The 25,695-nt window shown below is 41.1% G+C and overlaps 2 protein-coding genes across 2 annotated transcripts; both read right to left on the reverse strand.

Annotated features, from left to right (window-relative positions):
• Window positions 1–15,436: 15,436 nt before the first annotated feature.
• On the reverse strand, window positions 15,437–16,363 carry LOC308676412 (olfactory receptor 10G6-like; the record flags this gene model as incomplete). Its single annotated transcript, XM_081342225.1, has 1 exon — window positions 15,437–16,363. The coding sequence occupies one exon, from the start codon at window positions 16,361–16,363 to the stop codon at window positions 15,437–15,439; it is 927 nt and encodes a 308-aa protein (XP_081198351.1).
• Window positions 16,364–21,927: 5,564 nt separating this feature from the next.
• LOC308676413 (olfactory receptor 10G6-like) lies at window positions 21,928–22,854 on the reverse strand (the record flags this gene model as incomplete). Its single annotated transcript, XM_081342226.1, has 1 exon — window positions 21,928–22,854. The coding sequence occupies one exon, from the start codon at window positions 22,852–22,854 to the stop codon at window positions 21,928–21,930; it is 927 nt and encodes a 308-aa protein (XP_081198352.1).
• Window positions 22,855–25,695: the final 2,841 nt, after the last annotated feature.

The following is a 25,695-nucleotide window of genomic DNA, read 5'->3' on the forward strand; positions in this document are numbered from 1 at the left end:
CTGGAGCCTACTGCATAAGCCTCCGAGATTGCAATTGCGGCAGTGTTGTCCTTGAGAATTTGGATGGGCAGAGGGGGAGATGCCCAGATGCTTGTTATCAGCTCATTGAACCAAGTCAAATCATTGGCCGTGTCTGACAGGCTGGCATATTCAGCCTCGGCCGTGGAGCAAGAAATAAATTTTTGCTGCCTAACATGCCAATGTATTGGGCAGCCATTTAGCAATATGAGGAAACCAGAAGTGCTCCGTCTAGTTTTGGTGTCTCCAGCCCAGTCTGCGTCTGAGTAAGCGGAGAGCTGGGCCGTCTTCCCCTTCTCTGGTTCTAGCATGAGAAGAGCATCAGCTGTGCCCTTTAGGTATCTGAGCACCCTTTTGACAGCAGTCCAGTGGAATTCCTTTGGGTGTTCCACGTGCCTGGACAATAGATTCACAGCTAAAGCTATGTCAGGTCTGCTCCAATTGCTGATGTATAGCAAGGAGCCAATCACAGATCTGTAGAGCGTGTTATCTGTGAACTCAGGACCGTCCTTATGGGTGAGGTTGTAAAAGTCAGTTTGCATTGGGCTATGCGTAGGATTAGATTCTGTCATTTTGCATTTGGCCAGTAATTCCTCTATCTTTTCTTTTTGAGATAGAGCGAACCCCCCCTTAGTGGCCAAAATATGCACACCCAAGTATTTGTCAACCCGCCCCAAAGACTTCAGAGTAAACTTTTCTTCCAGGGCCTTGGCAAATTCATCACACCTTTCCTTGTTAGGCCCTACATATAATAGGTCGTCCACATAAACTAACACCCGTTCTGTGGTACCTTTGGAATTGCGTGTGAAAACACATTGATCTGCATGAGATTCTGAGAAACCAACTCGTTCTAAACTCTTTCTAAGACAGTCATACCATAATTTCCCTGACTGCTTAAGACCATATAACCCTTTGTGAAGCAACCATGTATTTCCCCCTTCTTGCTGGTAGCCAGGAGGAGCCTTCACGTAGATCTGCCGGTCCAAGTTGGCGTGGAGGTAAGCCGTCTGGATGTCAAATTGGAAGACTTCTTCTCCCAGAGCGGCTGCAGTCACGAGGGCGGCCTTGACGCTCTCTGCCCGGACGGTTGGAGAGTAAGTCTCCGAGTAGTCCTCCATATAACGCTGAGCGAAGCCCTGGGCTACCAAACGGGCCTTATACAGGTAGAGAACATTGGCAAGTGGTTTGGCCTTGTAAACCCACCTTGTGCCAATGACTTTCCTCTCCTTTGGAGGTTGCTTGGGGGTGAAGACCTTAAGTTGTTTTAAGCTCTGCATTTCCTTCTCCATCGCGAGCTGCCATCTCTCCTGCTCTTCGATGGGCAGCTCCTGGATGTCAGAGAAGGATTTTGGGGTGACCACAACGCTGTTGACAGACGCGATGTGGCCAATGTCAATTCTCTTTTGTGGGACCCCCTTGTTGGACCGCTTTGACCTCCTTACCTTCTGCCACTCACCGCTCTTTTCTTCCGCGGGTCTCTGAGGTGTCGCTGGGGGTGAGGACGGTGTGTCTTCCTCCATGGGACTGGACGCATCTTCGTCTTGTTCCTCACTTTCGTCGGTGGCAGGGTACGAGGTCGCCTCTGGTGATGTCGCGGTCGGTGTGCCTCTGCTGGGTCGGTTGGCATATGGGCTCAGATCATTTGAGTGGATCTGGGTCCAATTGGAGTCCTCTTCGAAAGAGGCAGATTGGGAAGTCACAGGCCTGCCCCCTTCTCCCAGGAAACGATAGGCCTTGGAGCCAGGAGCATAGCCCAAGAACCTTAGTCTCTGGGAAACAGATCTCCCCTTCTTCCGCAGCTGCTTGGGGATGTGTACCCATGCATAGGAGCCAAACACACGCAAATGTGCCAGATTTGGTTTCCTACCGTGAACCAGGAAATATGGGGTCTGGTTCACGACACTGCTCCAGGTGCGGTTTAAAGTGTAATTGGCATAATGAATTGCCTCCCCCCAGTATGATTCTGCGACACCCGCGTCTGCAATCAGACTACGCATCATGGTTTGCAGGATTCCATTCCTTTTCTCAGCTACACCATTTTGCGACGGGGTGAACGGTGCAGTTAGAAAATGGCGGATGCCCTTACGCCTTACCCAGTCCTGGAACTTCTGAGACATGAACTCAGCCCCACGATCGCTCTGCAATTGTGCGATCTTGGTCTTGTACTGGGTCTCTACGAAGTTGTACAGCGACTTTATGGCGTCAAAGGCTTCAGATTTCTCTGTGAGAGTATACACGTGACCGTAATGTGAAAAATCATCAACAGCAGTGAGAAAATACCTTTTCTTTCCTAGGGAAGGTGTAAAAGGCCCAACTAGGTCAACATGTACTAGTTGGTATGGATATTGAGTCTTGCGTAATGACACCTTTGATATAGGAGCAGCCTTCCTCTTTGTTTTCTTGCAAATGGCACAGTCCAGAAACACGTCACAGTCCTTGAGCTGGACTCCCTCAGCAAATTCTCCCATCTTTTTAACTACAGGGAAGCTTGCATGACCCAGCCTTCTGTGCAATAAGTGGGCGCACTTATCGTGAATTGGCTTCCCCATTGACACTCTCTTGGCTCTGATTGCCTTGAGTGGTACTGTAGGTGCCTGCTGAGATTCAGGCTCCTTGCCCACACTGCCCTTGGAAAGCCTTGGGGCAGGCTGTGGTGGCTTGGGAGAAAAATATGGCAAGCCATTTATTATTGTAATATTTCCAATGACCTTCTGGTCCCGGGTGACATGACCTCCCCCCTTGCGAAATAGGACTTCCACTTTGTCATCGTCACACAATTTGGTGATGCTCAAAAGGTTGTTGGCTATGGAAGGGGCGTGCAAGACACCCTCAACTTTGCCAAGCCCAGGTATAGAAACGAAACCCTCCCCAACAATTGAAGCAGTATCACCGTTTGCAACCTTGACAGATGAGTTAATTTTCTTTAACCTTTTAAAACCTTGACTCATATTAGTAATGTGAGAAGAAGCTCCAGAGTCCAGTAACCATAAGTCAGTGGAGCTATCAGCCCTTGTTGTGGGGGTGAGGGAACAAGTATGCAGTGAATTTCCTTTGCCCCTGCCACGTCCCCTTCCTCCCCCTTTGCTTCTTACTTGATTGGGACCACGTTTAGGGGCTTGATGTTGATGGGGGCAGTCTTTCTTGAGGTGCTCCTCAGAGCCACAGATGAAACATTTAAGCAGAGCATTAATTTGCTCTGAGTTGTGGCGCCCCCTTCTGGCTTGCTGAGTGGTGACTCTAGCGTATTCTCCAGCATCTCTCCTTCTCCGATCTTCTTCGATCAGTCTCCCTGTGAGGTAGGACAGATTTATGTCTTCCCTCTTGACCGCTTCAAGTGAAACAATGAAATTGCTCCAACTCCTGTCTAAAGAAGTAAAGATTATGGAGAGCATGCTCACATCAGACACAGGAAAATCTCTGGAAATCAATTCTGCCCTGAGTGCCTTTAATTTTGCAAGATGTTCAGGCATGCTGGCACCAAACTTCAGTTTGGTTGTATAAAGCTCAGTTGTAAGTCTGGTGATGGAACCAATGGTATCGCTGTTGAATAGTTTGAATAACAGTTTCCAGACCTCAGCAGCTCTGAGACCAGTTGGAATGCTAGGGAACAAGTTATTGTCCAGAGAACTGAGTAGAGCAGAATAAGCCTGCAAGTGTCGCAGCTCTTCTTGACGTCCCCATGGGGGAGGGGGGGTTCCGAACCATTTGTAGAATCCCATTCTTTAAGAGATGTAGCTGTATATCTTTACTCCAACTGCTATAATTCTCCCCATCCAGCTGTAGTTTTTTAAAATCATTTGGCAAATTTGCTGGAGGAATATAGTCCTTATCAGACCCACTTTCAAAAATTTTTGATATGTCCATTGATGTAAAAGGAAGCGGAAAAATGCTTAATTCTGAAGTGAGTTCTTCAGTGAATCCTTCAGTGAAAGGGTTCCCTCTAGTGGTCGAGGAGGGAATCCTTTCTTGATTACTTATTGACTCCAGGTGGGCGTGCCCGGGAACCATGTGACCCGGGGGAGGGCGTTGTTCAGGGTTTCTCCCTTCTTCCCATGAGGCATTGGGGGGGCGGAGCCCAGATTTGCCGGCCGGCATCCCTCTCTTGTTGCTGCAAGCACATGGATTTTCATCATTGTCTGTTTCTCTTTGCCCTCGCTGGTCCTGAAGACCTGAAGAGAAGGTGGGAGGCTGCGGGGGTTGATTGTTGGGAGGCTGCAGGCTGGATTCCCCCCGGCAGTTGGGCCCTGGGGAGAGGATGGGAGGCCTTGGGGGGGGTGTGGGCGCCCCCGACGTCTGCTTGGCCGCTGTCTTGCTAGCCTCTAAGGCAGTGGCCAGAGCTTGCATTGCTGTCTGGAGAGCCGTTGTAACAGTTTTGGCTGGGCAGATCTCATTGCTATCATAGCATTTTAGGCTTTGTGGGGGGGAGAAATCAGGAATATGCATGCTGTCTTGGCTGGAAACCAGGGATTGCATGTCATTTCTGCTGTACGCCAGGGAGTGCTGGCTATTTTGGTTGGAAGCCAGGGATTGCTGGCTTTCCAGACTTAAAGAAATCAAGTCTTTGTTAGATTTAGTGGGGGCCGCCATCTTGTTTCCTGTGCCAGACCACGTGGGCAGAGCCATCTTGTTTCCGCTTGCCCCAGGAAGCTGTAGCTCACAGCTGGGGGGGCGGGTTCGCGCCAAAAGTCTTGGGGTCCCGGGGTCACTAAGGGAGGCGGGCGCCATATTTGGGGGCCTCGTGGTCTCTAGGGAGAGGCTCATCAGGGGTTCTGAGGCTTTCTGAGCTGTTCCCTGGGCTGCCCCTCCCTCCTCCTGCATTGCAAGGATCTCTTTAAGCAGCTCTTCACGTTCCTGTGCAGTCAGTTTACTCACGCGGCGTTTGGTCTCAGCCAGGTCCGTCTCTGCAGCATCTGAGCAGCCTTGGACAGTCTGTAAACCTTGTATGCTAACCTCTGTGGCGTTCAGTTGTAGAGAGGCATGTGAAGGGGTCCTAGACGCTCTGCTGGATCCTCTGACGGGATGAAGGCCATTTGTGCTTTCATCTGCAGCTGAGGTTGCTTCAGGGACTGAAGTCTTGGATGTAGGCAGGGAGGCTGTCTTCGATCGATGACTCCTGGTCACGATAGTAGAAGTCCTGCCATCTGTTATAAATGGATTGGTGCCGGGCCTTTCAGACATCTCGTTGGCTAGTTCCTGGCTGGCTTGGAAGCTTTCCTTTAAACCATCCTCTGACTACCAACTTGTGAGGTGTTCTCACAATGAATCGTTAAAGGAGCTTCCAAGCAAAGGCAGAACGCAGAGATGCAATCATGTTAGCTTTATTCATGATAGATCATAGAGAAAGAAATACTTGGCATGAAAGCATTCATGCCTGCATGTGAGAGAGAAATAAAATAAAACAAAACAAGCTAGGATTACATGACTAAACTAACTAGGAGTAGAAGCAGAACTGGAGAAGCTGGAAAATGGAGAACAAAGAGCAGCCCCTCGTGCAGAGGTATTTATGGGGGGTCTTGGCCCCTCCTTGACCATAAAACTCTCTCGCCAATGGGGCTGTGGGTCTGGGACCCTTGGCTCATCAGTGGAAGCAAAGAAGTCTCTTTGCCTCCATCTGATGACCCTTTTGGGGAACTGCCAATGGCTGGCACTAAACATCTAACATTTCAAGAGGCAACTGGACTTCCTTTGTTTTTTTCTTGAAGATGTTTTGCTTCTCACCCAAGAAGCTTCTTCAGTTCTTGGATGAGAAGCTAAACATCTTCAAGAAAAAGCAAAGAATGTCCAGCTGCCTCTTGAAAAAGCACCTTTGGGACAACTATGACCTGGATGACTGAGAATCCCCATAGACTTGTTTTTTAAAAGAAAAGGGGGATTTGGTTAATTCATGGGTATGCAGTATTAAACGCAGATCTTTAGTGTACATGATCTGGCCTTGTTCAAGAATACTTCCCTTTTGACTACATATTATTTTTCACTTGATTTTGTGTTTCTACAGTAATTTGGTTTGGAAGATTCTCTGTTGGTTTTGGTACTTATGATTCCAATGAAAACAAAAGGACTAGGGAAATGGATATTGTATCCATTTATAGTTGGGTATCTGGTGCTGGAGAAGACTCCTGCGAGTCCCTTGGACTGCAAGGCGATCAAACTGGTCAGTCCTAGAGGAGATCAACCCTGACTGCTCTTTAGAAGGCCAGATCCTGAAGCTAAAACTCAAATACTTTGGCCACCTAATGAGAAGGAAGGACTCACTGGAGAAGAGCCTAATGCTGGGAAAGATTGAGGGCAAGATAAGAAGGGGACGACAGAGAATGAGGTGGCTGGATGGAGTCATTGAAGCAGTAGGCGTGAGCTTAAATGGACTCCAGAAGATGGTAGAGGACAGGAAGGCCTGGAGGAACGTTGTCCATGGGGTCGCGATGGGTTGGACACGACTTCGCAACTAACAACAAATAGTTGGGTATGTTAAAAAGATAACTAAAATGGTAAGGACCCCTAACTTTATGATTTATACAAGTCTATATGTCTCTTTACATGTGAGGAAGTGCTACCTTATTAGAAATCTGAACTAAAGAAATATTTATGATTTGTGTTTATTTATACCACCGGGCATGTATTGTTTCCCATTTTCCCTCTGATTTTATGATTTTCTGTATGAGGCTCCATCATATATACTGATTGCCAGGTCATTCAAAAAATTGGCCAAAAAGTCAAGATGGTGGCTGCCACCACATGGCATAAAACCAAGAAAGCCACCATTTTGGTTTTTTTGGGATATATTCTTGTCCACTGCCACATGATAATGCTGAATGTGTTCCATCAGCGTTGGGCCTTGATGAGCAGATAGATTGATTTTCTCCAGGAGAACCAGACTGGTACTTCAGGTCTTTGTTTCACTTATTGACACGTAATTGAATCACCTTATTTCTGTTTTTGATGTAACAAATTGACACTGAACAACATTGAAAAAGTTCAGAGAACAACAACTAAGATGATCAAAGGCCTGGAGACTAAAACATGAAGAACGGCTGCAGGACTTGAGCCTGGCTAATCTAAAGAAAAGAAGAAATAGGGGTGACATTGATAGCAGCAGTCCAGTATTTGAGGGGCTGCCACAAAGAAAAGGGGGTCAAATTATTCTCCAAAGCACCAGAGGGCAGGACAAGAAACAATGGTTGGAAACTGACCAAAGAGAGAAGCAACCTGGAATTAAGGAGAAAATTCCTAACAGTGAGGACAATTAACCAGTGGAACAGCTTGCCTTCAGAAATCGTGGGCACTCCATCACTGGAGGTTTTTAAAAAGAGAGTGGATAGTCACTTGTCTGAGATGGTACAGGATCTCCTACTTGAGCAGGGGGCTGAACTAGAAGACCTCCAAGGTCCCTTCCAGCTCTATTCTATTCCCATGGATAAAAATAAATAAATAAACAATTGCTTTTGATTTTCCAACCATTTTTTCTCCATTAAAAATATATATTATTGAATTGTTTATTGCTGTTTATTTTATAAAAAAGACGTTGCAAATCTGGAAAGAGTGCAGAAAAGAGCATCAAAGATAATTAGGGGGATGGAGGTTAAAACCTATGAAGAATGGTTGCAGGACTTGGGTATGTCTAGTCTAGTGAAAGGAAGAAATAGAGGTAACTTGTTAGCAGTGTTCCAGTATTTGAGGGGCTGCCACAAACAAGAGAGGATTAACTTATTTTCCAAAGCACCAGAAGGCAAGACAAGAAACAATGGGTGGAAGCTAATCAAGGACAGAAGCAAATATTAAGAAGGAAATATGGTATTTGGTTTTACATATCTTAACGGCGGCAAGGATGGGGTATGCTCAATTTTGGAAGGCAAATCATACCCCGCCGGATGAAGTTATAATTAGGAGAATACTTGATTGTGCAGAAGCAGACACATTGACCAAGAAGTTGAAGGGTAAAGAAGAGACACCAGCATTTCTATCATGGAATAAATGGTATATTTGGATGGATAAAAGATTAAAGAAATGAGGGTGGCTTGGAGGTTGGTCAAAAATGAAGTGATATAGTCCTTGTTATTGAATAATCTTTGGAGTTGAATAGCTATAAGAGACTTAATTAGTGGAATATAATTGTTAGTTGTGAAAATTGTGAAATTTTTGAAATGGTTTTCAATTTTTTTGATTTCTTTGTTTTTTGTATATTGTAAATGTTTTTTTGTCTTTGTTGGTGTATGGTGTGTTTTTAACACGAAATGTAAATAAAGATTCATTTATAAAAAAAAAACAGAAGCAACCTAGAACTAAAGAGAGATTTCCTAACTGTGAGAACAATTAACCAGTGAAATGGTTAATTGCGTTCAGAAGTTGTGGGTGCTCATCTCTGAAAGCTTGTAACAAGAGACTGGATAGCCACTTGTCTGGAATGGTATAGGGCAGGGGTAGGCAACCTCAGCTCTTTTATGACTCATGGACTTCAACTCCCAGAATTCCTGAGTCAGCATAGCTGACAGGAATTCTGGGAGTTGAAGTCCATGAGTCATAAAAGAGCCGAGGTTGCCTACCCCTGGTATAGGGTCTCCTGCTTGGGCAAAGGTTTGGACTAGAAGACTTCCAAGGTCCCTTCCAATAATTTTATTCTATTATTCTGTTTATCCTTGAGATGTAAATATACAAAGAAATGCTTCTTTCCCAGATATTACAAATTAATTGGAGAAAATTAAGATTTAAACAAAGAAAGGAGTCACATGCAAGTTTGTCTGCAAAAATATATGACATGTTTTTATTAGGGAACATGCAGCTACACTGAGTGCTGGGATTCAGCTGGTCCGCACCACTTCAGCAGAACCGGTAACTAATTTTTTGTTTCCCAGGCCCAGAATGAACTTCCGGAAGCAGCATCCACACAGAGAACTGGTTGTTCACATATTTGAATCCCACCACTGGCTACACTGAATATCAAGTGTTCTTAATCCTTCAGATACATCTTACTCTTCCATCCGTACTAAATCTCATACTATGACAGTCCAATTTTAAGGTCAAGACTTGGTGAGGAACATCAGATTAAGAAGATCACATAGGTGGGATGCAAGAAATAGGTGATGCAGTTGAGAAGTGAGGACTGAATTAGATTGAAGGAGCTAAATTAAGTCAACCAAAAGACCAATCAGAATGGAAGGGATATGAAAAACTTGGGAAGATCTCATTTCTCAAGTAAAGTTCATCTGCAAAATGATTCTTATACTCCTTGCTGCTCAGATCAATAGTTCTCCTAAAACTCACTGCAGGAAACAGCTGCACACTGATCTCTACTAGTCATGACAACAACAGAAGTGAAAGCAACAATATTTTACCCAATCTTCCATACAACACACTATGTGATTTGAAAGAATCTGCTGGTGCTCATGTTTCTAATCAGCTGCTCTGCTTTCTATGCAATTTGATCAGCTACTGTATATCTATTCTTTAATAGTTGTCAATAGAAAATTTGAGTGTAGCCGTAAAATAGTTTTGATGACATGAATTAGACTACTTTTAAAAATCTTAAAAATTTCTTGGGTTTACTTGTTGCTATCTATTGTGGATTCCCACTCCAGAGTTTCAGCAGAGCAGTTTTCATCTCCTTGTTCCTAAGTGTATATATTAGTGGGTTCAACAAAGGGGTGATGGTGGTGTACAACACACTTAACACACTATCCATGGAGTCCTGAGAAGCTGGCCTCAAATAATGATAGAACACAGGGAGGAAGTATAGGCACACCACAGTAAGATGGGCAGAGAAAGTGGAGAAAGCTTTGTGCCATCCTTCATGGCTACTAATCTTCAAAATGGCCATGAAGATGTAAACATAAGATGTGAGGATGAGGAGAAAGCAGGTCATTGTTACAAAGCCCATGTCAACGATGATAATCAGTTCTTTAAAATGTACATCACCACAAGCCAGCTTCATGATAAGTGGAACATCACAGAAGACGTAGTCAATATAATTGTCCTCTCCATAAGACAAACGAAAGGTGAGAAAGGTTTGAAAGGCAGCGTGGAGGCAGCCTCCAATTATGGTAGCAAGAGAGAAGTTGAGACACAATTTCCAACTCATGATGTTTCCATAGTGAAGTGGTTTACAAATGGCCAAGAAGCGGTCATAAGACATCACGGTGAAAAGAAAACATTCTGCATACCCAACAATGTTTAAAAAGAATACCTGTGTGACACACCCTGAAAAGGATATGACCCTTCCTAAGATGTTGAATCCTGAAATAACTTTGGGAACCACCACAGCTGATAAGGCCATGTCCAGGATGGAGAGATTACATAGGAACCAGTACATGGGCTTGTGCAATTGAAGGTCAGAGATCACCATCAAGATGATCAGAGAATTTCCAGAAAGAGTGAGGGCGAACATGATTGAGAAGAAGAGAAGCAAGGGCAGTTTGAACCCTTGTGGATATGGAAAGCCAGAGAGGATAAACTCATTTGGGGCTGATAGGTTGGAACACTCCATGTGTCAATTATTCTTATATGTATCCAGGTCTTTGAGCAATGAGTCAATCTAATGGAGCACTTTGCCTGGAGTTAGTTACTACTGGGTAGACGTCTCTGAGAGTTTCTGTGTAATTTGTTAAACTTGCGTGCACTTTTATTCCAGATGTAGAAAACAATATCACATCATCCTTATTCTGTTATATGTCAAGGCACCGCTGTATAAAAAACATTTAAAGACTATTAAATCAATAAATATTCAATGTGATGGAGAAAAAATCAACTGCTCTTTTTCCTTTTATTTCATATGTATTTATCATCTATCAAATAGGGAACAGTCCATTTCACTAATAAAAGGAAGCTCCTTGAAAAGTATTTCGAGGTGGAATTCTTGTGTAGTGAGTTGTCTCTAGGAAACTTCAATATGTATAAGTTTGAAAAGTCTCCCCCTCCAGATCTTGTGGCTTATCATAACATTGCTTTTTTGACTTCATACAGCCTGCTGGTGATACAAAGAAACAGGGCTTTTTTTCTCATAGAACGCTCAGAACGGAGTTCCGGCACCTTTTTTGGATGGAACCTTGTAGGGTAGGCAAGGCGGGTTGTATGACATGTGTGAGTTCCGGCACCTTTTTCTCTTACAAAAAAAGCACTGCAAAGAAACAATATTCATTCATAACAATCATACATCCTAACAATAAATTAGCAATCAGCAATCATACAGTAACACAGCACTAAAGAGACCTTTGAACTCACTCAGTCGATTATTCCTCTGAGGGGCATAGCTTTCCTTTCAGTGACCATTTCCAACAGTGTGAATATGGTGGGGAAGAAGTTACTGATTTCCCTCTGCTCTGTGGTTGCTCATGTAAAATGGATTGCAATTGGCAAAATTATATCTTTGTCAGAACTATCACAAATTGCTAATGCAGCTGCAGAGTAGCAGATGGAAGGTATTGATGTGTATTTAAATGATTTGCTTTCTGATTCTTTAGCTTTATAGCTAAAAATGCCATTGAGTTTCCATTGGGCAATTTGTGGACAGCAGATGATCTTTCTTTTCAGAGACTGCAATTTTATTTGAGGAGAAGGAGATCTTCAGCCAGATTGAGAATGCAGGAAACCATCTTAAGAACGTCTTTACAAAATGGGAGACTGAATTGCAAGGTGTTGAAGTTCCAAAAAAAAGAGCAATCAGCTGTTTTGAAAAAATTAGCTTGTTTTAAGCTTATATGTTGTGAGTTAGTATGTTATTCCAAGTCTTTAGATGCCTTCTTAATTAGGAGTAGGTGTTTTCATTCTTTTCCATCCAGGGAGCTTTGGTCTGTTGTGACGTTGTGATGAACTCCTGCTTGATATGACCTTTCAGTGTGAAGTGAAGAAGTAGGCAGACTCGTGTATCTTCATTTCTCCAGGTGGAGCATTTAGATACTTCTGTTTCCATATCTTTTAAAAATATTGCATCTTCAGCGAACACTCTGCCTTTATTCCCTAGAGATAGTGCATATTATTTTAAATATTGCTGATTTAAGAGAGAGGCAATTATAATTGCCAGAAAGTCCACTGGGGAATAATTACTTTCAAACAATTAGTAAATTTGAAAGTTTGCACACATAATAATCAAAGAGATGATTAGCCATGAGTTATGATCCTATTGTTTCCAATAGGAATTAATTCAGAACAATTCTTTTTACTCCAGAATTGACTGGCAGTCATATTTCTACCTTACCATTTGGGTTAACTTTTTCCTCCTCCAAATGCATAGTTAGAATTTCAGCTTTCCCCTTGATCAATCATAATCTTGACTTCGTCTTGAAATCCACGATCCATCTTGTCTCTTTCCCGATTTATTTTTACTCATCTTGGGCAGCGAGGTTTGCTGCCCTAGTCAGGAAACATCACCAGTCATAATGATATAGCCGATCTTACTGTTTCATGTATTCTGGATGCATATATGTGTTTTTAGGAAGAAGCACCAGGATTCGGTTAATTCTTGGGTATGCTTTACTAAAATTGTACTTCTAATGTATGTGATCTGGCCTTGTACCAGAGTACTTCCTTTTGGGTTAAACATTATTTCTCATTTTAGTATGTTAATTTTGATTTGGAAAAGGACCTGTTCATTTTGGTGGTTATGTTTGCCATGGAAACAAAAGGTCCAGGGAAATGGATATTGCATTAATTTTTAGTTGCAAAAAAGGATAACAAAAGTTATCTCTAAGGAGCCATCATGTTCATTCCTTTGATGTAGGAGATGACCAGGCTGAGCCCGAAAGCAGGGTTAAATGTGTCATCAGTTCGGAGGTGGTACATTCGCACAAGAGACCTTGGTCCAACCCTGTGTGAATTCCACTGTTTCTTGTCTAGTCGCAATTTGTCTTGACCGTTAGTAGATCAGATTCATGTGTATAGGTAAGATGTAATAAATTTGAAATGAATAGAACTCAGCTCCTCTTCCTGTTCGCTTGTGCCTGACACAGGGGTTTTCAAAGATTTGACCTTAAATGTCACCATAGTGGCTGCAACCACATGACACAACACCAAGAGAGCCACCATCTTGACTTCTCTTGTGGGTGCTGCTGTCCACTGCCACACAATAATTGTGAACATGTGCCATCAAGTCAATATTGAACCTTAACGATCACAGAGACAAATTTCTCCAGGAAGGTGTGGTTCTTCAGTTCTGCCAAGGAGGCACCCATTGTCATTGTAATTGTATCATCTTCTTTTTGTTTTTAAATATAAGAAATTGGGCATCATTTTTGATGAATGACAATAATAAAATTTTGCTGTTCATTTTCTAAAAAATTCTCCTGTATAAAAGATAATATCGTTGAATCATATATTATTGTTTCGTTTAGCCTTGAGATGACCGGAAAGGGGGCAAGCTAAAAACTTGTTTATCAAGTATCAAAAGATACCAAGAATGCTTCTTTCCCAAATATTCCAACTGCAGTAGAGAAAATTCAGGTTTAAACAAAGAATGGAATCATATACAAGTTTGCCTGTCAAAATATTTGACATTTTTATTAGTGAGTACATAGCTACACTGAATGTCAAGTTTTCTTAATCCTGTACTATATTTCAAGTTTAATGAATAAAGTCACACAAATACAGGATTTCTCCTTTCTTTAAAGGGGGCAGAACGTCAACTCTGCAATGAATTGAACTGAAGCCATTTTCATTTTGTTTTCAGTTGCCACATATTTGGAATAGAAAGAGGGGGGGAAAATGTAGTTTTAAGTTAGCCATAACAATTCTCAAGTATGGGAACCAAGGTGATTACTGATAATATTTTGGCAGGCTGGAAATCTGGGAGGAGTGCCCACATTTAGTAACAATTGGTGAATGTGATTTATGACTTCTAAGTGGGGTGGGAATTGCAACTTGAAACTTTGTAACCAGGGGGAGGGGAATTTAGTCTTGGGTTCACCTTTGTGTGTGCCGCTATTTTGTAGCCGAACAAAAATGTACTTTGAGGAAGAATTCCTTCCCTTGAAGTTCTTTTAATTGGTCTCATCTATCAGAAACATGATAGTTTATTGAAATGGCAATATCAAAGAGATTCCTAAAGCATGGGAGAAACACGTAAAAAGATATTCAGAAGAAGCATTCCCTTGCTAGGAATCTTGAATTAAAGATTTTTTTATTTTATTTATAACACTAGACATGTTTTCTTTTCCATATTTTTCCTCTGATTTCAGTGTCAAGATACATTGAATAATGGCAGAATGTAAGTGTATAATTAATGGAAGAAGTTATGAGTGATGACAATCTATGCAAATCCTCCTCCTCTTCCCTCTCCCTCTCTCTCTCTCCCCCTCCATCTCTTCTTTTTAAATAACCAATAAGGTTCTTCAGTCCTTGGTACCATCGTTCTCCCAATCCAAATGAAGACAATTTGGATTTAAATATAAGTTTAATAGGGAAATATGCATGGTATCTGCTCATCTCCATTTAAAAGCCAAAGAGCCAGCGCTTGTCCGAGGATGTCTCCGTGGTCATGTGGCCAGCATGACTAGATGCCAAAGGCACATGGAATGCTGTTACCTTCCCACTGTAATGGTCCCTATTTTTCTACTTGCATTTTTACGTACTTTCGAACTGTTAGGTTGGCAGAAGCTGGGACGAGTAACAGGCGCTCACTCTGTTACGCGGCACTCGGGATTCGACCTGCCAAACTGCCAATCTTCTGATCGACAAGCTCAGCGTCCTAACCCACTGAGCCACCGCGTCTCCAAACAGGTACCATCATGTATAAAATCACCCATACAGTAGCTTTTGAATAAAAATTATTTGCCTAATAATTCTTTTACCCTTTGATTTATTCCCCCTATATGTTGAGATCCATTCACACAGGTCTTGTAGGAGGCAGTGGAATTTCAGCCAGCAGCTCAGGAAAAGTCTAATGATACACAGCAGAGAAGATGATGTGATGGAATTCTTCCTCTTCTGTGTCAAAGACAGCAGAGCTAACAGAAGCTGGCTGAAAAAGGACTTTGTGAACAACTGTTTTCAAGGTTTGGCTGGAGGAGGACGTCTCTAGGAGAAGAACAAAGCAGCACCTGATGGAAATGGTTGCTCTGTAAACTTTAGGCTTCCTTCAGCATTGTTTACATCTCAGATCCTTTCCTGAGCATCTGTTCAAGCTTTCTCTTGAAATCTCCTGCAGGTGGAAGGACCATTGGTCCAATTTGAGATGCTGATTGTTTACACCTCTAAGCAGATCATCCTTGCTCCAAGATTAAGGAGGACATAGCACAGACTTATCCCCAATATTCCAATGAGCTCCTTGTGGCTTTCTATGGAATTTGAGCAGCTATATCCATATTTTAAGAGTGGTCGGTAGAAAATTTCAGTGGATCCATAAAATTCAGATTTCTACCCTGAAAGGATGAAGTAAACTTGATATTCACCATGTTTCCTTTTAAAAGCATAAATATTAGGTAGCCATACTTACTATTGTCTATTCTGGATTCCCTCTCCAGAGTTTCAGTAGACCAGTTTTCATTTCCTTGTTCCTAAGTGTGTATATAAGTGGGTTCAACAAAGGGGTGATGGTGGTGTAGAACACACTTACCACACTATCCATGGAGTCCTGAGATGCTGGCTTCATATAACGATAAAACAAAGGCAGGTAATATATGAACACCACAGTAAGATGAGCAGTACAAGTGGAGAATGCTCTGTGTTGACCTTCACTGCTTCTAATCTTCAAAATGGCTGTGATGATGTAGGCATAAGAGGCTAGGATGAGGAAAAAGCAGGCCATTGCAATAAAACCCACGTCAACGATGATCATCAGCTCATTAAGTTTTGCATCAGCACAAGCCAGCTTCAGGATGGATGGAGCATCACAGAAGATATAGTCAATATAGTTGTCCTCTCCATAAGGCAAATGAAAGGTGAGTGATGTCAGAAATGCAGAGTTGAGGCTGCCTCCAATTATGGTACCCAAGGAGAGGAAGAGACAAACTTTCCAACTCATGATGTTGGTATAATGGAGTGGTTTACAAATGGCCAAGAAGCGGTCATAAGCCATCAAGGTGTAAAGAAAAGATTCTGCACATCCAACAGAATTCAAAAACAATACCTGTGTGACGCAACCTGCAAATGAAATGATTTTTCCTCTGGAACTGAAGCCTACAATAACTTTGGGAACCACCACAGCTGAAAAGGCCATGTCCAGGATGGAGAGATGACAGAGGAACCAGTACATGGGCTTGTGCAATTGAAGGTCAGAGATCACCACCAAGATGATCAGAAAATTTCCAGAAAGGGTGAGGGCAAACATGATTGAAAAGAAGAGCAACAATGGTAGCTTGAACCCTTGTGGATATGGAAACCCAGAAAGGATAAAGTCATGTGGGGCTGATTGATTTGGACATTCCATGTGTCAGTTATTCTTATACATACCTGAAGTCTTTGATCAATGAACTACTCTAAGAGACATGTTTTCTGGAGATATTTCCTACTGGGTCCCTGACAGCTTCTGTGCATTTTGTACAACTTGAATTCACTTACTTTTTTCAGATCTACAAAACAATATAACATCATCCTCTTTCTGTCACATGTTAAGGGGCAGCTGCATTTCTTTTAAAAATAAATAAATAAATATTCAATGTGGTGGAGAAAGACCTACTATTTTTACTTTTTATTTCATATCTATCACCTATCTAACAAAATTCTGAGCAGGCCCTTTCACGAAGAAAGGGAAGCTGCTTGGAAAGTATCTTGAAGTGAAACTTATTTAGCAAATTCCCTCTAGTACTCCTGAATATGTGCAAATTTGAAAAGTTTCTCCCCTCCCAAATGACTGTGGAAAACCACAGAGATCCTGTCATCTATACTATTTGCCTTACCTTTCAGCTAGATATGTTCTGCTGAAGATACGAATAAGGAATATTCCATCACTACAATCAAAATAAATCATTGGTCATAACACAATACTAAGTGCACTAGCTCCGTGGCTTCTCATTTTTAGCTTTATAACATGTCGTTCCGTTTCTCTGAGACAATTTGTGAAAAGCAGATGAACTTTCCTTTCAGAGACTGCTTCCCCCCCCCCCAGTTGTACCAGAGAGATCTTCAGTCAAATTGAGAAGGCTAAGGTTACTTTCCAAAATGATAGCTGAGAGAATGAGTTGCATGAATACCTAAATAAGATGTGGCAATTCCAAAAAGGTGGTCAGCTGTTGTGAATTATTGGCATGTTGTAAGCCTTTGTGTTCCAGTTTTGCATGATATTCCAAGTCTCGCTGAATGCTTCTCAATTAGGATTAGGTGTTCTCTCCCTTTCTCATCTACAGAGGTGTTATGAAGATATTATGATTCTTTCAATTTATGGACTCTCGGTTTGAAATGAAGAAATAAGTAATTATATATCCTGGTGCATCCTTTTAGCAGCATTTCTATATTTCTCCCGTGACATCCTTTAAATGTTGTGCGTTTATTAATCACAATGTCTTCATTATCGAGAGTTAGGGAAAGGAGTGCTTTTGAGTGTTCCATCAAATTCCATTGAGAATTATTTTAGAATATTGCTAATTTTGGAGAAAGGCAATTATGATCTCCAGAAATTCAACTGGGGCACAATTATTTTCAATTATAGATTAGATGCATAATTATTCAACAGAATTATTAGCCATTAATTAAAAATCCTATTGTTTCCAATGGGAAGTAATTCAGAAGACTTCTTTTATCCTGCACATGATTACAAAGTTATTCTTCTCTCTTATCCCCAGCATTATATATCTCTTCTCCTAAAATCCTTATGCTATACAGTATTATTGTTGATAAATTATAATATTCCTCCTACTTAAAATCCTTGAGCTTTTTTGTCTGTTTCTCCTGATCTTCTGTATAAACAGGAAGCAAACCTCATACTCATTCAGACTGATGATGTTATCTAGTTGGGTAATGGAATGTTTGTAAACCAACAACCAAGTTCAGAAAATGACACAGATTCTTCTGCTTTGAATACAAACCTCTATTCCCTAGCCTCATTGCCACTTCCTACTCCAGATGTGGTGGAATGTAATCTGGAATTGCAGAAGGGAAGGACTCCTTTCCAGAGGTCAAAGAGCAAGTGAAACTTGGAATTTCTGGTAGGCAAAAAGAGAGCAGTATGTCTATAGTTAGAAGTATGTCTATAGTTATACAGATGCTTTAGTGTAGCAAGATTCAGTCTGTAGGCAAACAACAATAAATCAACTACTCAGAAATACTGTAACTTTTCATGTCATTCTTGGTTTTTGGAGTCTGACACCATATGAAGACAATGTTAGAATTAAAGGCAATGGGTAATCAGGCAACACAGTTTGCTTTAAGGCATGGGTGTGAAACTCACCACATCACGTGGCATGTTGTGACGTATCACTATTCTTTTTGCATTGCTGGCAATGGGGTGGGCTCGGCTTCGGTATGATGAAACTGGCCCACGGACTGGCAGTTTGACACCCCTGCTTTAAGGGAAGAGAAGTATCTCTAAGCCATTGCTCCTAGATCTAATGAGCTGGTCAGGATCAGGGTCTAGAACAATTTGCTGCAGCCAGCTTGCTGTGGCCAACTCACTGTGAGACAATACATCATGGGACAACTCACCACGGGACAAGAATTACACTAATAATGAAAAAATAGTGGAATGGAATCATTGAAAAAAGGAGGAACAAAATGAAATGTAAATGACAAAAATTATAATAATGGTAAATTATTTTAAATAATTAAATTGAATATTTGAATTGTCCTGCAGTGAGCTGTCCAATGGCAAATTGGCCATAGCAAATTGACTATGGTGAGCTCTCCCATTCTGGGTCAGAATTTGTTGACCCAAGAAAATCATATGACACAAGGGCGATTGCTACCCCACCTTTGCAATAAGGCCAGCATCCAATCATACCGGAGAACAAATTCTCAAATTCTCTTCCTTCATCTTGTAGCTTAGTTATGAAAACCTAATTAAATGAAAAGGTAATCTCACATTGCGCTTAAAGGAACGAGTGGAGTATCATGATGTGCTTGAAGAAAAATGGTTGGTCAACCAAAGGTTGATCATCTCAAGGGCAGAAAAGAACTTGACTATCACTGCATGATGGAAGACTGAGAAACTCAATATCTTTGATTTTTTTTTACTGTGGATGTCCCTTTCCTTTGCCACAGATATGAAGTAAAAGTCTGCCTTTTGCTACCAAGATCAATTTCACACCCTCCATTCATTTATTCATTTTGACAATTCTTTTTTTTACTTCATGCCATTTTGAGTTGTGTCATTTTGTTGGGAAGGGGGAGGTTTAGTGCTGGGGAAAGGGGGCTCTAGGATGTATTTCCTTCACTTTGTTCTTTTCCACTTTGATGTATCTTGCTGGGTGTGAAAGGGGAGGGAGGAATGTGCCTGGAGCCATCTGCCTTATCTCCACTTTGCTGGGAGGAAACTGAGGTGCGCAAGAACTGGTTCCCATAACAACTTCACACCTTTGGATTGGCTGGTCAAACTGGACAGTTGGGCACTGGGGAGGGGTTATACATGAATGCTTAATGCAACATTTTTTCATGGGAAATATTCAGATCTTGCCTTGCTTCTCTGCTGTCACTACCTTCCAATAAAAGTTCCTATTGAAACTATGCCAGTTTCAAGAGTCCTGCTTTCTTGGGAGTATTAGATGAGGTGGACCTTACAATCAAGTCATTTCTGTTGCTCTTTCAATTGCTTGAAATGTCATTTGAGAAAACAGATGAGGAGGACCTTCTTTAGCAAATCTATGAATCACTCAAGACCTATGTGTTTTCCCTTTAATTCTCCAATTATAGAAAGGTTGCATCCTGAATACAGGTAATCCTCAATTTATGACTGGTACTAAGCAATCATTCATAGTGACAACATAACTACATGGGGGTCACTTATGACTCAGTTTCAGACTTCTAATGGTCACTCCCTGCAGTCACATAACTCAACTTCAGGCACTTAGCAACACAGCCACAATTGTGGCTGTTTACATTGTTCCATAGTTACATGACTGTGTTTTATGACAGTTTTGCTGAAAGTTGGCAGTTATTTCCAATTTTCAGCAAAACTGGCCCCATTGTAAACCATTGGTTCCTTTAATCACTATGGCACTCACTTAACAAGCATTGTAAAAAGGTTGTATGAAGGTCATGTGGCCAACCAAGTTATAACCATCTCGACATATGACCTTAATGGGCAAGTTCCATTATGGTTGCACGGCAAGGACTACTTATAGCTATGTAGTTGCTGTAAAATCTGATGCTAAACCAGCATAGATAAATGATTATGCTATAGAACACATTCCTCTACAAGGAAATCCTTGTTTCTTAAATGTTTCCAATATGATGGGGAAAATTAAGTTTAAAAATATCTAGAGATGCGCCATGTTTATCTGCAAAAATACTTATAGAATTCTCAGGCATCAAAATTTGAGGCTTCTTGACCCTAAAATACATATCACAAATCTACACCTCCATCCAAGCTAATCAAGTAAGGGTATCTTCAAGGCAAATTTGACTCCTGTTGACTGCATGGGCAAATCCCTACAGTTTTATTGAAAAGTTTTTGGAAGTGGTTTTCCATAGCTCATGCAGAGAGAGAGAGTGTGTGATTGATCCAAAGTCACTGAGACAGTTTTCATACCCAAGGCAGGACTAGTTTTCAAATCCTAGTTCTAGCCTGATGCCTATACCATACTGGTCCTCTCACAGTAAGGGGCTATAGTTTAAGTGTCAAAACTTGGTCAGGAACATCAGACTGAGACAACCCCACAAATGGGATGCAAGAAAAGGGCAATGGAGATGAGAAATGAGATCGGTCAGAAGAGAAGGTATGGCTGACCATTTAGAAGAAAACCAGAATATACTGTATAACCCAATTTCTCCTCGAGGAAAGTTCATGTGGAAAAGAAAATCTTGTATTCTTTTTCTTGGCAGAACCTTGACATTTGATAATTTTCCATAGGAGACTGTTACACACAGATCTCCACATTCCTGGCAAGAATATGCAGAAAGGCAATCTATTTCAACACACTGTGCTCCTCAGAAAAATATTAACATCATTGCAAGAGTACCATTCCTGAGACAATGATTTTATTACGAATGTCACTGCAGTATTTACATTAAAAGTACATCCCAAAAAACCTCCAAATCTAGAAATCTGCTAATTCTTGTGCTTTAATGAATATAACAACAAAGAACAAAGCACTTTTTCCACAAGCCACAATATATCTGATTGAAACAATAATTCACCCAAAGCGTTCATTTCTAACCTCGGGAAAAAGGCGGTATATAAATAGAAATAAATAAATAAATAAATAAATAAATAAATAAATAAATAAATAAAATTATAAACTCTCTGATAGCTTTCACTGAGTGTCAGTAAAAACAGCAGCTAATTAGTGTCTCTATTTCTCTCTGTTTTGTTGTATTTGCATTCATTGATATCGCTTTGGAATTAGGTCTTCTGGGAGATAGTGGAACTCCATCCAACTGTCGGGAAAGGGTTTGAGGGACCATGTCTCCTAAAGATATATTATTGGAGAAGATTGAGTTCTTGGAATCCATCCACCACTGTGCCCAAGAGAGCAGAACATATACAGGTTACTGGACCAAGGACATTATGAGCATCAGAATTTAAGATATGGATGGATCATGATTGTCCAGGAGAGGAACTCATGAAACACTTGTGGCTCCATGAGGGGAATCTTTGGAATCTTTCTCTTGGACCAACTTATGTTTCCTCTTCTCTTTCCCCTTCTAAACAAGATATAATTCCTTGAATTATGAAAGAAAGATGACACAAAACCGCTCCATCAATTTCTTAACAGCTCCTCAAAAATGAAGAGTCCCTAAAATAGGATAATTTACACATTCAAAACTCAAAACAAACATGACTATTCACCATTTTTATTTTTAAAAAATAAATATAAAATTATTTTACATATTTTCTGCTACCTACTCTGCATTCCCACCCCAGAGTTTCAGGAGAGCAGTTTTCATCTCCTTGTTCCTAAGGGTATATATTAGTGGGTTCAACAAAGGGGTTACTGTGGTATAGAACAAGCTCACCACACCATCCATGGAGTCCTGAGAAGCTGGTCTCAAATAATGGTACACCACAGGCAGGTAGTATATGACCACCACACTAACATGTGCAGTGCAAGTTGAGAAAGCTCGATGCCGTCCTTCACTACTACTTATTCTTAGAATAGCCATGATGATATAAACATAGGATGCTAGGATAAGAAGAAAGCAAGTCATTGCTACAAGGCCAACATCAATGAAGGTCATCAACTCATTAAGTTTTGTATCAGCACAAGCCAACATCAATATGGCAGGAATATCACAGAAGACATAGTCAATATAGTTTCTTTGTCCATAAGGCAAACGAAAAGTGAGCAATGTCTGAAATGTAGAGTTGAGGCAGCCACCAATTATGGTACCCAAGGAGAGGACAAGACAGACTCTCCAGCTCATGATGTTGCCATAGTGGAGTGGTTTACAGATGGCCAAGAAGCGGTCATAAGCCATCAAGGTGAAGAGAAGGCTTTCTGCACATCCCAGGAAGTTGAAAAAAAATATTTGAGTCACACATCCAGAAAAAGAGATAATATTTCCCCCAGGATTGAATCCTGCAATAACTGTAGGGACCACCACAGCTGAGGCGGCCATGTCCAGGATGGAAAGATGACACAGGAACCAGTACATGGGCTTGTGCAGTTGAAGGTCAGAGATCACCACCAAGATGATCAGTGAATTTCCAGTAAGAGTGAGAGCAAACATGACTGAGAAGAAGAGAAACAAGGGGACCTTAAGTTCTCCTGCATATGGGAACCCAGAGAGGACAAAATTGTTTGGGGTTGTTTGATTTGAGCAATCCATGAATCTGCTTTTCTTATGCTTACTTCAGTTCTTTGAGGAATGAGAGATTTTAGGAGGAATGTTTCATTTACAGATAGTTTTAAATGGAAAAAAGTCATTGGCAACTTATGTGTATTCTGCAAGTTTTGCCTTTATGGCTTAAGGAGGTTTAACGGATTCCAATTTAATCTTCTTTCAGACATAGAAACCTGCATTACCTCATCATTAAGGTCAGCACCATGCTTACAGGGCAGAGTTATTTCCTATTTGAAAAGTATAACAGTTCTAATAAAATAATGTCCATGTCAAAAAGAAGCCGCTGGATATCTTAGGTGAAACTAGCAGTTCTCAGTCACATCCTGCAACTTATTATTAATGATGATAACTTTATTGTCACTTTAAATGTACACCAATCGGCATACATCAAAATGAAATTTCATTGCATACAGCTCTCAAAGGGTCACCACCTCCGATATATACTCCTTGTTTGTGGCCCGCTCAAATTTCACATTGTCCATTTTAGTCTCTAGGGAGTGAACGATGGCAAACAGGACAGATGGAAATGGGGCTCCATGTGGATTAGCCCTCAAATTCGCTTGTATTCTGACAACCTCGCCTTCTTTCCTTTTTCTGATCCTGACTCTTCCACCTTTTCCTTAAAGAGGCCTTGCTTCTTTTCGCCCCTGGAGCACGCTGCCGCCGCCACCAACTCCTCCAAAAGCCTCTCTCTCTTCCTCTGGGCCTGCCGACAGCCTTATCCAGTTCCTTCGCTCCATAAACTCCAGGTCCTCTCCTCCTCTGCCTCCTCTGGAAACAGCCCTGATTTGTAATACAATCCATCACTAGGCCAGCAGTCAGATCTTGCTGCTGGTAGAACAAATTCAAACAGTGCCAACGACTTTTAACGGTCTCACCAACAGTTCCAAAACAACTAGAAACTCACCATACCAGCAAAGATTGTCGGTCGTATGTCGTATGTTACCTTAGTTCCACCATGTTGCTCAAACACATTAAAATTTCCTGATCATGTGGCCTATAGCCCTTACTATCCCTCCCAAAACTATTTGCCTTCAAGAGCCAATGCAGCCGCAGCCATTCCAGGTGCCGCCATCTTTAAATATTAGTTCTTTCTTGTCAAAATTCTAGCCTTACAGACATATTTAGAGTGTATCTTTAATTAGTGTCAACTTCTTTTGCAGCTCCTCATAAAAATAAATGGGAAAAAACATTGCCTCTCAAAATCCGAGACTCATTTTTAGAGTTAATGAAATTCTAGGAAAGAAAAATGTTTAGGAAAGAGAAAGATATATTTTTTTAATAGTTAAAATTTGTCCAAACAATTAATGGATCATAACAGTAGCAGTAGACCTTGACTTACAACAATTGGTTTAGTGACCTTTTGAAGGTATAATGGCACTGATAAAAGTGACTTCTGGCTGTTTTTCACACCTGTGACTGTTGCAGCATCCCCATGGTCATGTGATGAAAATTCAGGTGCAGTGTCACGTGATCATCTTTGGCAACCTTCTGACCAAAGCAAACTCAACAGGGAAGCCAGATTCACTTAACAACCATGTTGCTAACTTGACAATTGCAGTGATTCGCTTAACAACTAGGGCAAGAAAGGCCATATAATGGAGGCAGCACTCATTTAACAACTATCTCACTTAGTGGCAGAAGTTTTGGACTCAGTTGTAGTCATAAGTCGAGGACCACTTATATTCCTAGGCACCAACCCTGGAACTGTGGAGGTGTAATACTTGTCTGTGGCCTAGAATTTTGTGAAATTTGTGCCAGGGAAAGAAGCTATCCTAAAATTTAGAAGCATAAATTCCCAATTTGGCTGTCAGTATTTATTTTCTACCGTTGAAAGAGATGTGAAGAAATTCTGTAATTCTCTTGCAGCATGAATGATTTGGCAGCGATTTTATCCCCATAGTTGCCATATCTTTGTATATCCAGGCTTTCCTCTTTGAGTTCCAAATCAGGTACAGTTATATATTTACAACTCATTATTAGGTAAAGGTAAAGGTTATATACCACTTCATAGTACTTTACAGCCCCCTTTAAGTGGTTTACAGCATATTGCCCCAACAATCTGGGCCCTCATTTACTGACCTTGGAAGGATGGAAAGCTGAGTCAACCTTGATCCAGTCAGGACAAACTCCTGGCAGTGGGTAGAGTTAGTCAACAATACTAACCACTATGCCAACATGGCTCTTGGTGGAAAAAAAACTTGTTCAATTATTTTATATCATTTTTTAAAAAAAATATATAGCAATTCAGAACAACAAAATAAAACTACTGGTTTGGTAGAATTAGATAGGGGTAGAATTAGTACAAGTCCTCAGCCCTGCTGAATGTATTATTAGTTCTCTCCTGCCAAAGTTACTATCTTACTGGACTATTGATAACCTTAAGAAAGCATCAATTTTTTCCCCAGTTCCTCATAAAAATAAATGAAACAAAAACCCTGTCTCAAAATCTTATTCAACAAGAGATTTACAGAAATGAGGAGGGATATTGAGAGGTTTGACTCAGTTTCAAAATCTGAGTCCTTTCTTGGATTAATGATGTTCCAGAAAGAAATAATATCCAACAAAGCTCTAACAGCTAAATTCTAGCATACAAATGGATGGACCATGAGAGTGCATTGCTAGAAAAGAATGGTGGAACTGTGGAGGTGGAATGCAATTTTTTGGCCCAGACCTTTGTGAATTGCATGTGTGTGTCAGGGTGAAAGGAACTTAAGAGAATCTGATCCTAATATCGGTAGCAGATTTTTCAGTTGGTATTTATTTTTTTTCATATTTAAAGAGAATCGCTGATTGGGTATCTCCGGGGAGATTTTGAAATTTCGT

Source organism: Vipera berus (genome assembly GCF_964194415.1).
Source record: "Vipera berus genome assembly, chromosome: W".
Taxonomy (NCBI): domain Eukaryota; kingdom Metazoa; phylum Chordata; class Lepidosauria; order Squamata; family Viperidae; genus Vipera; species Vipera berus.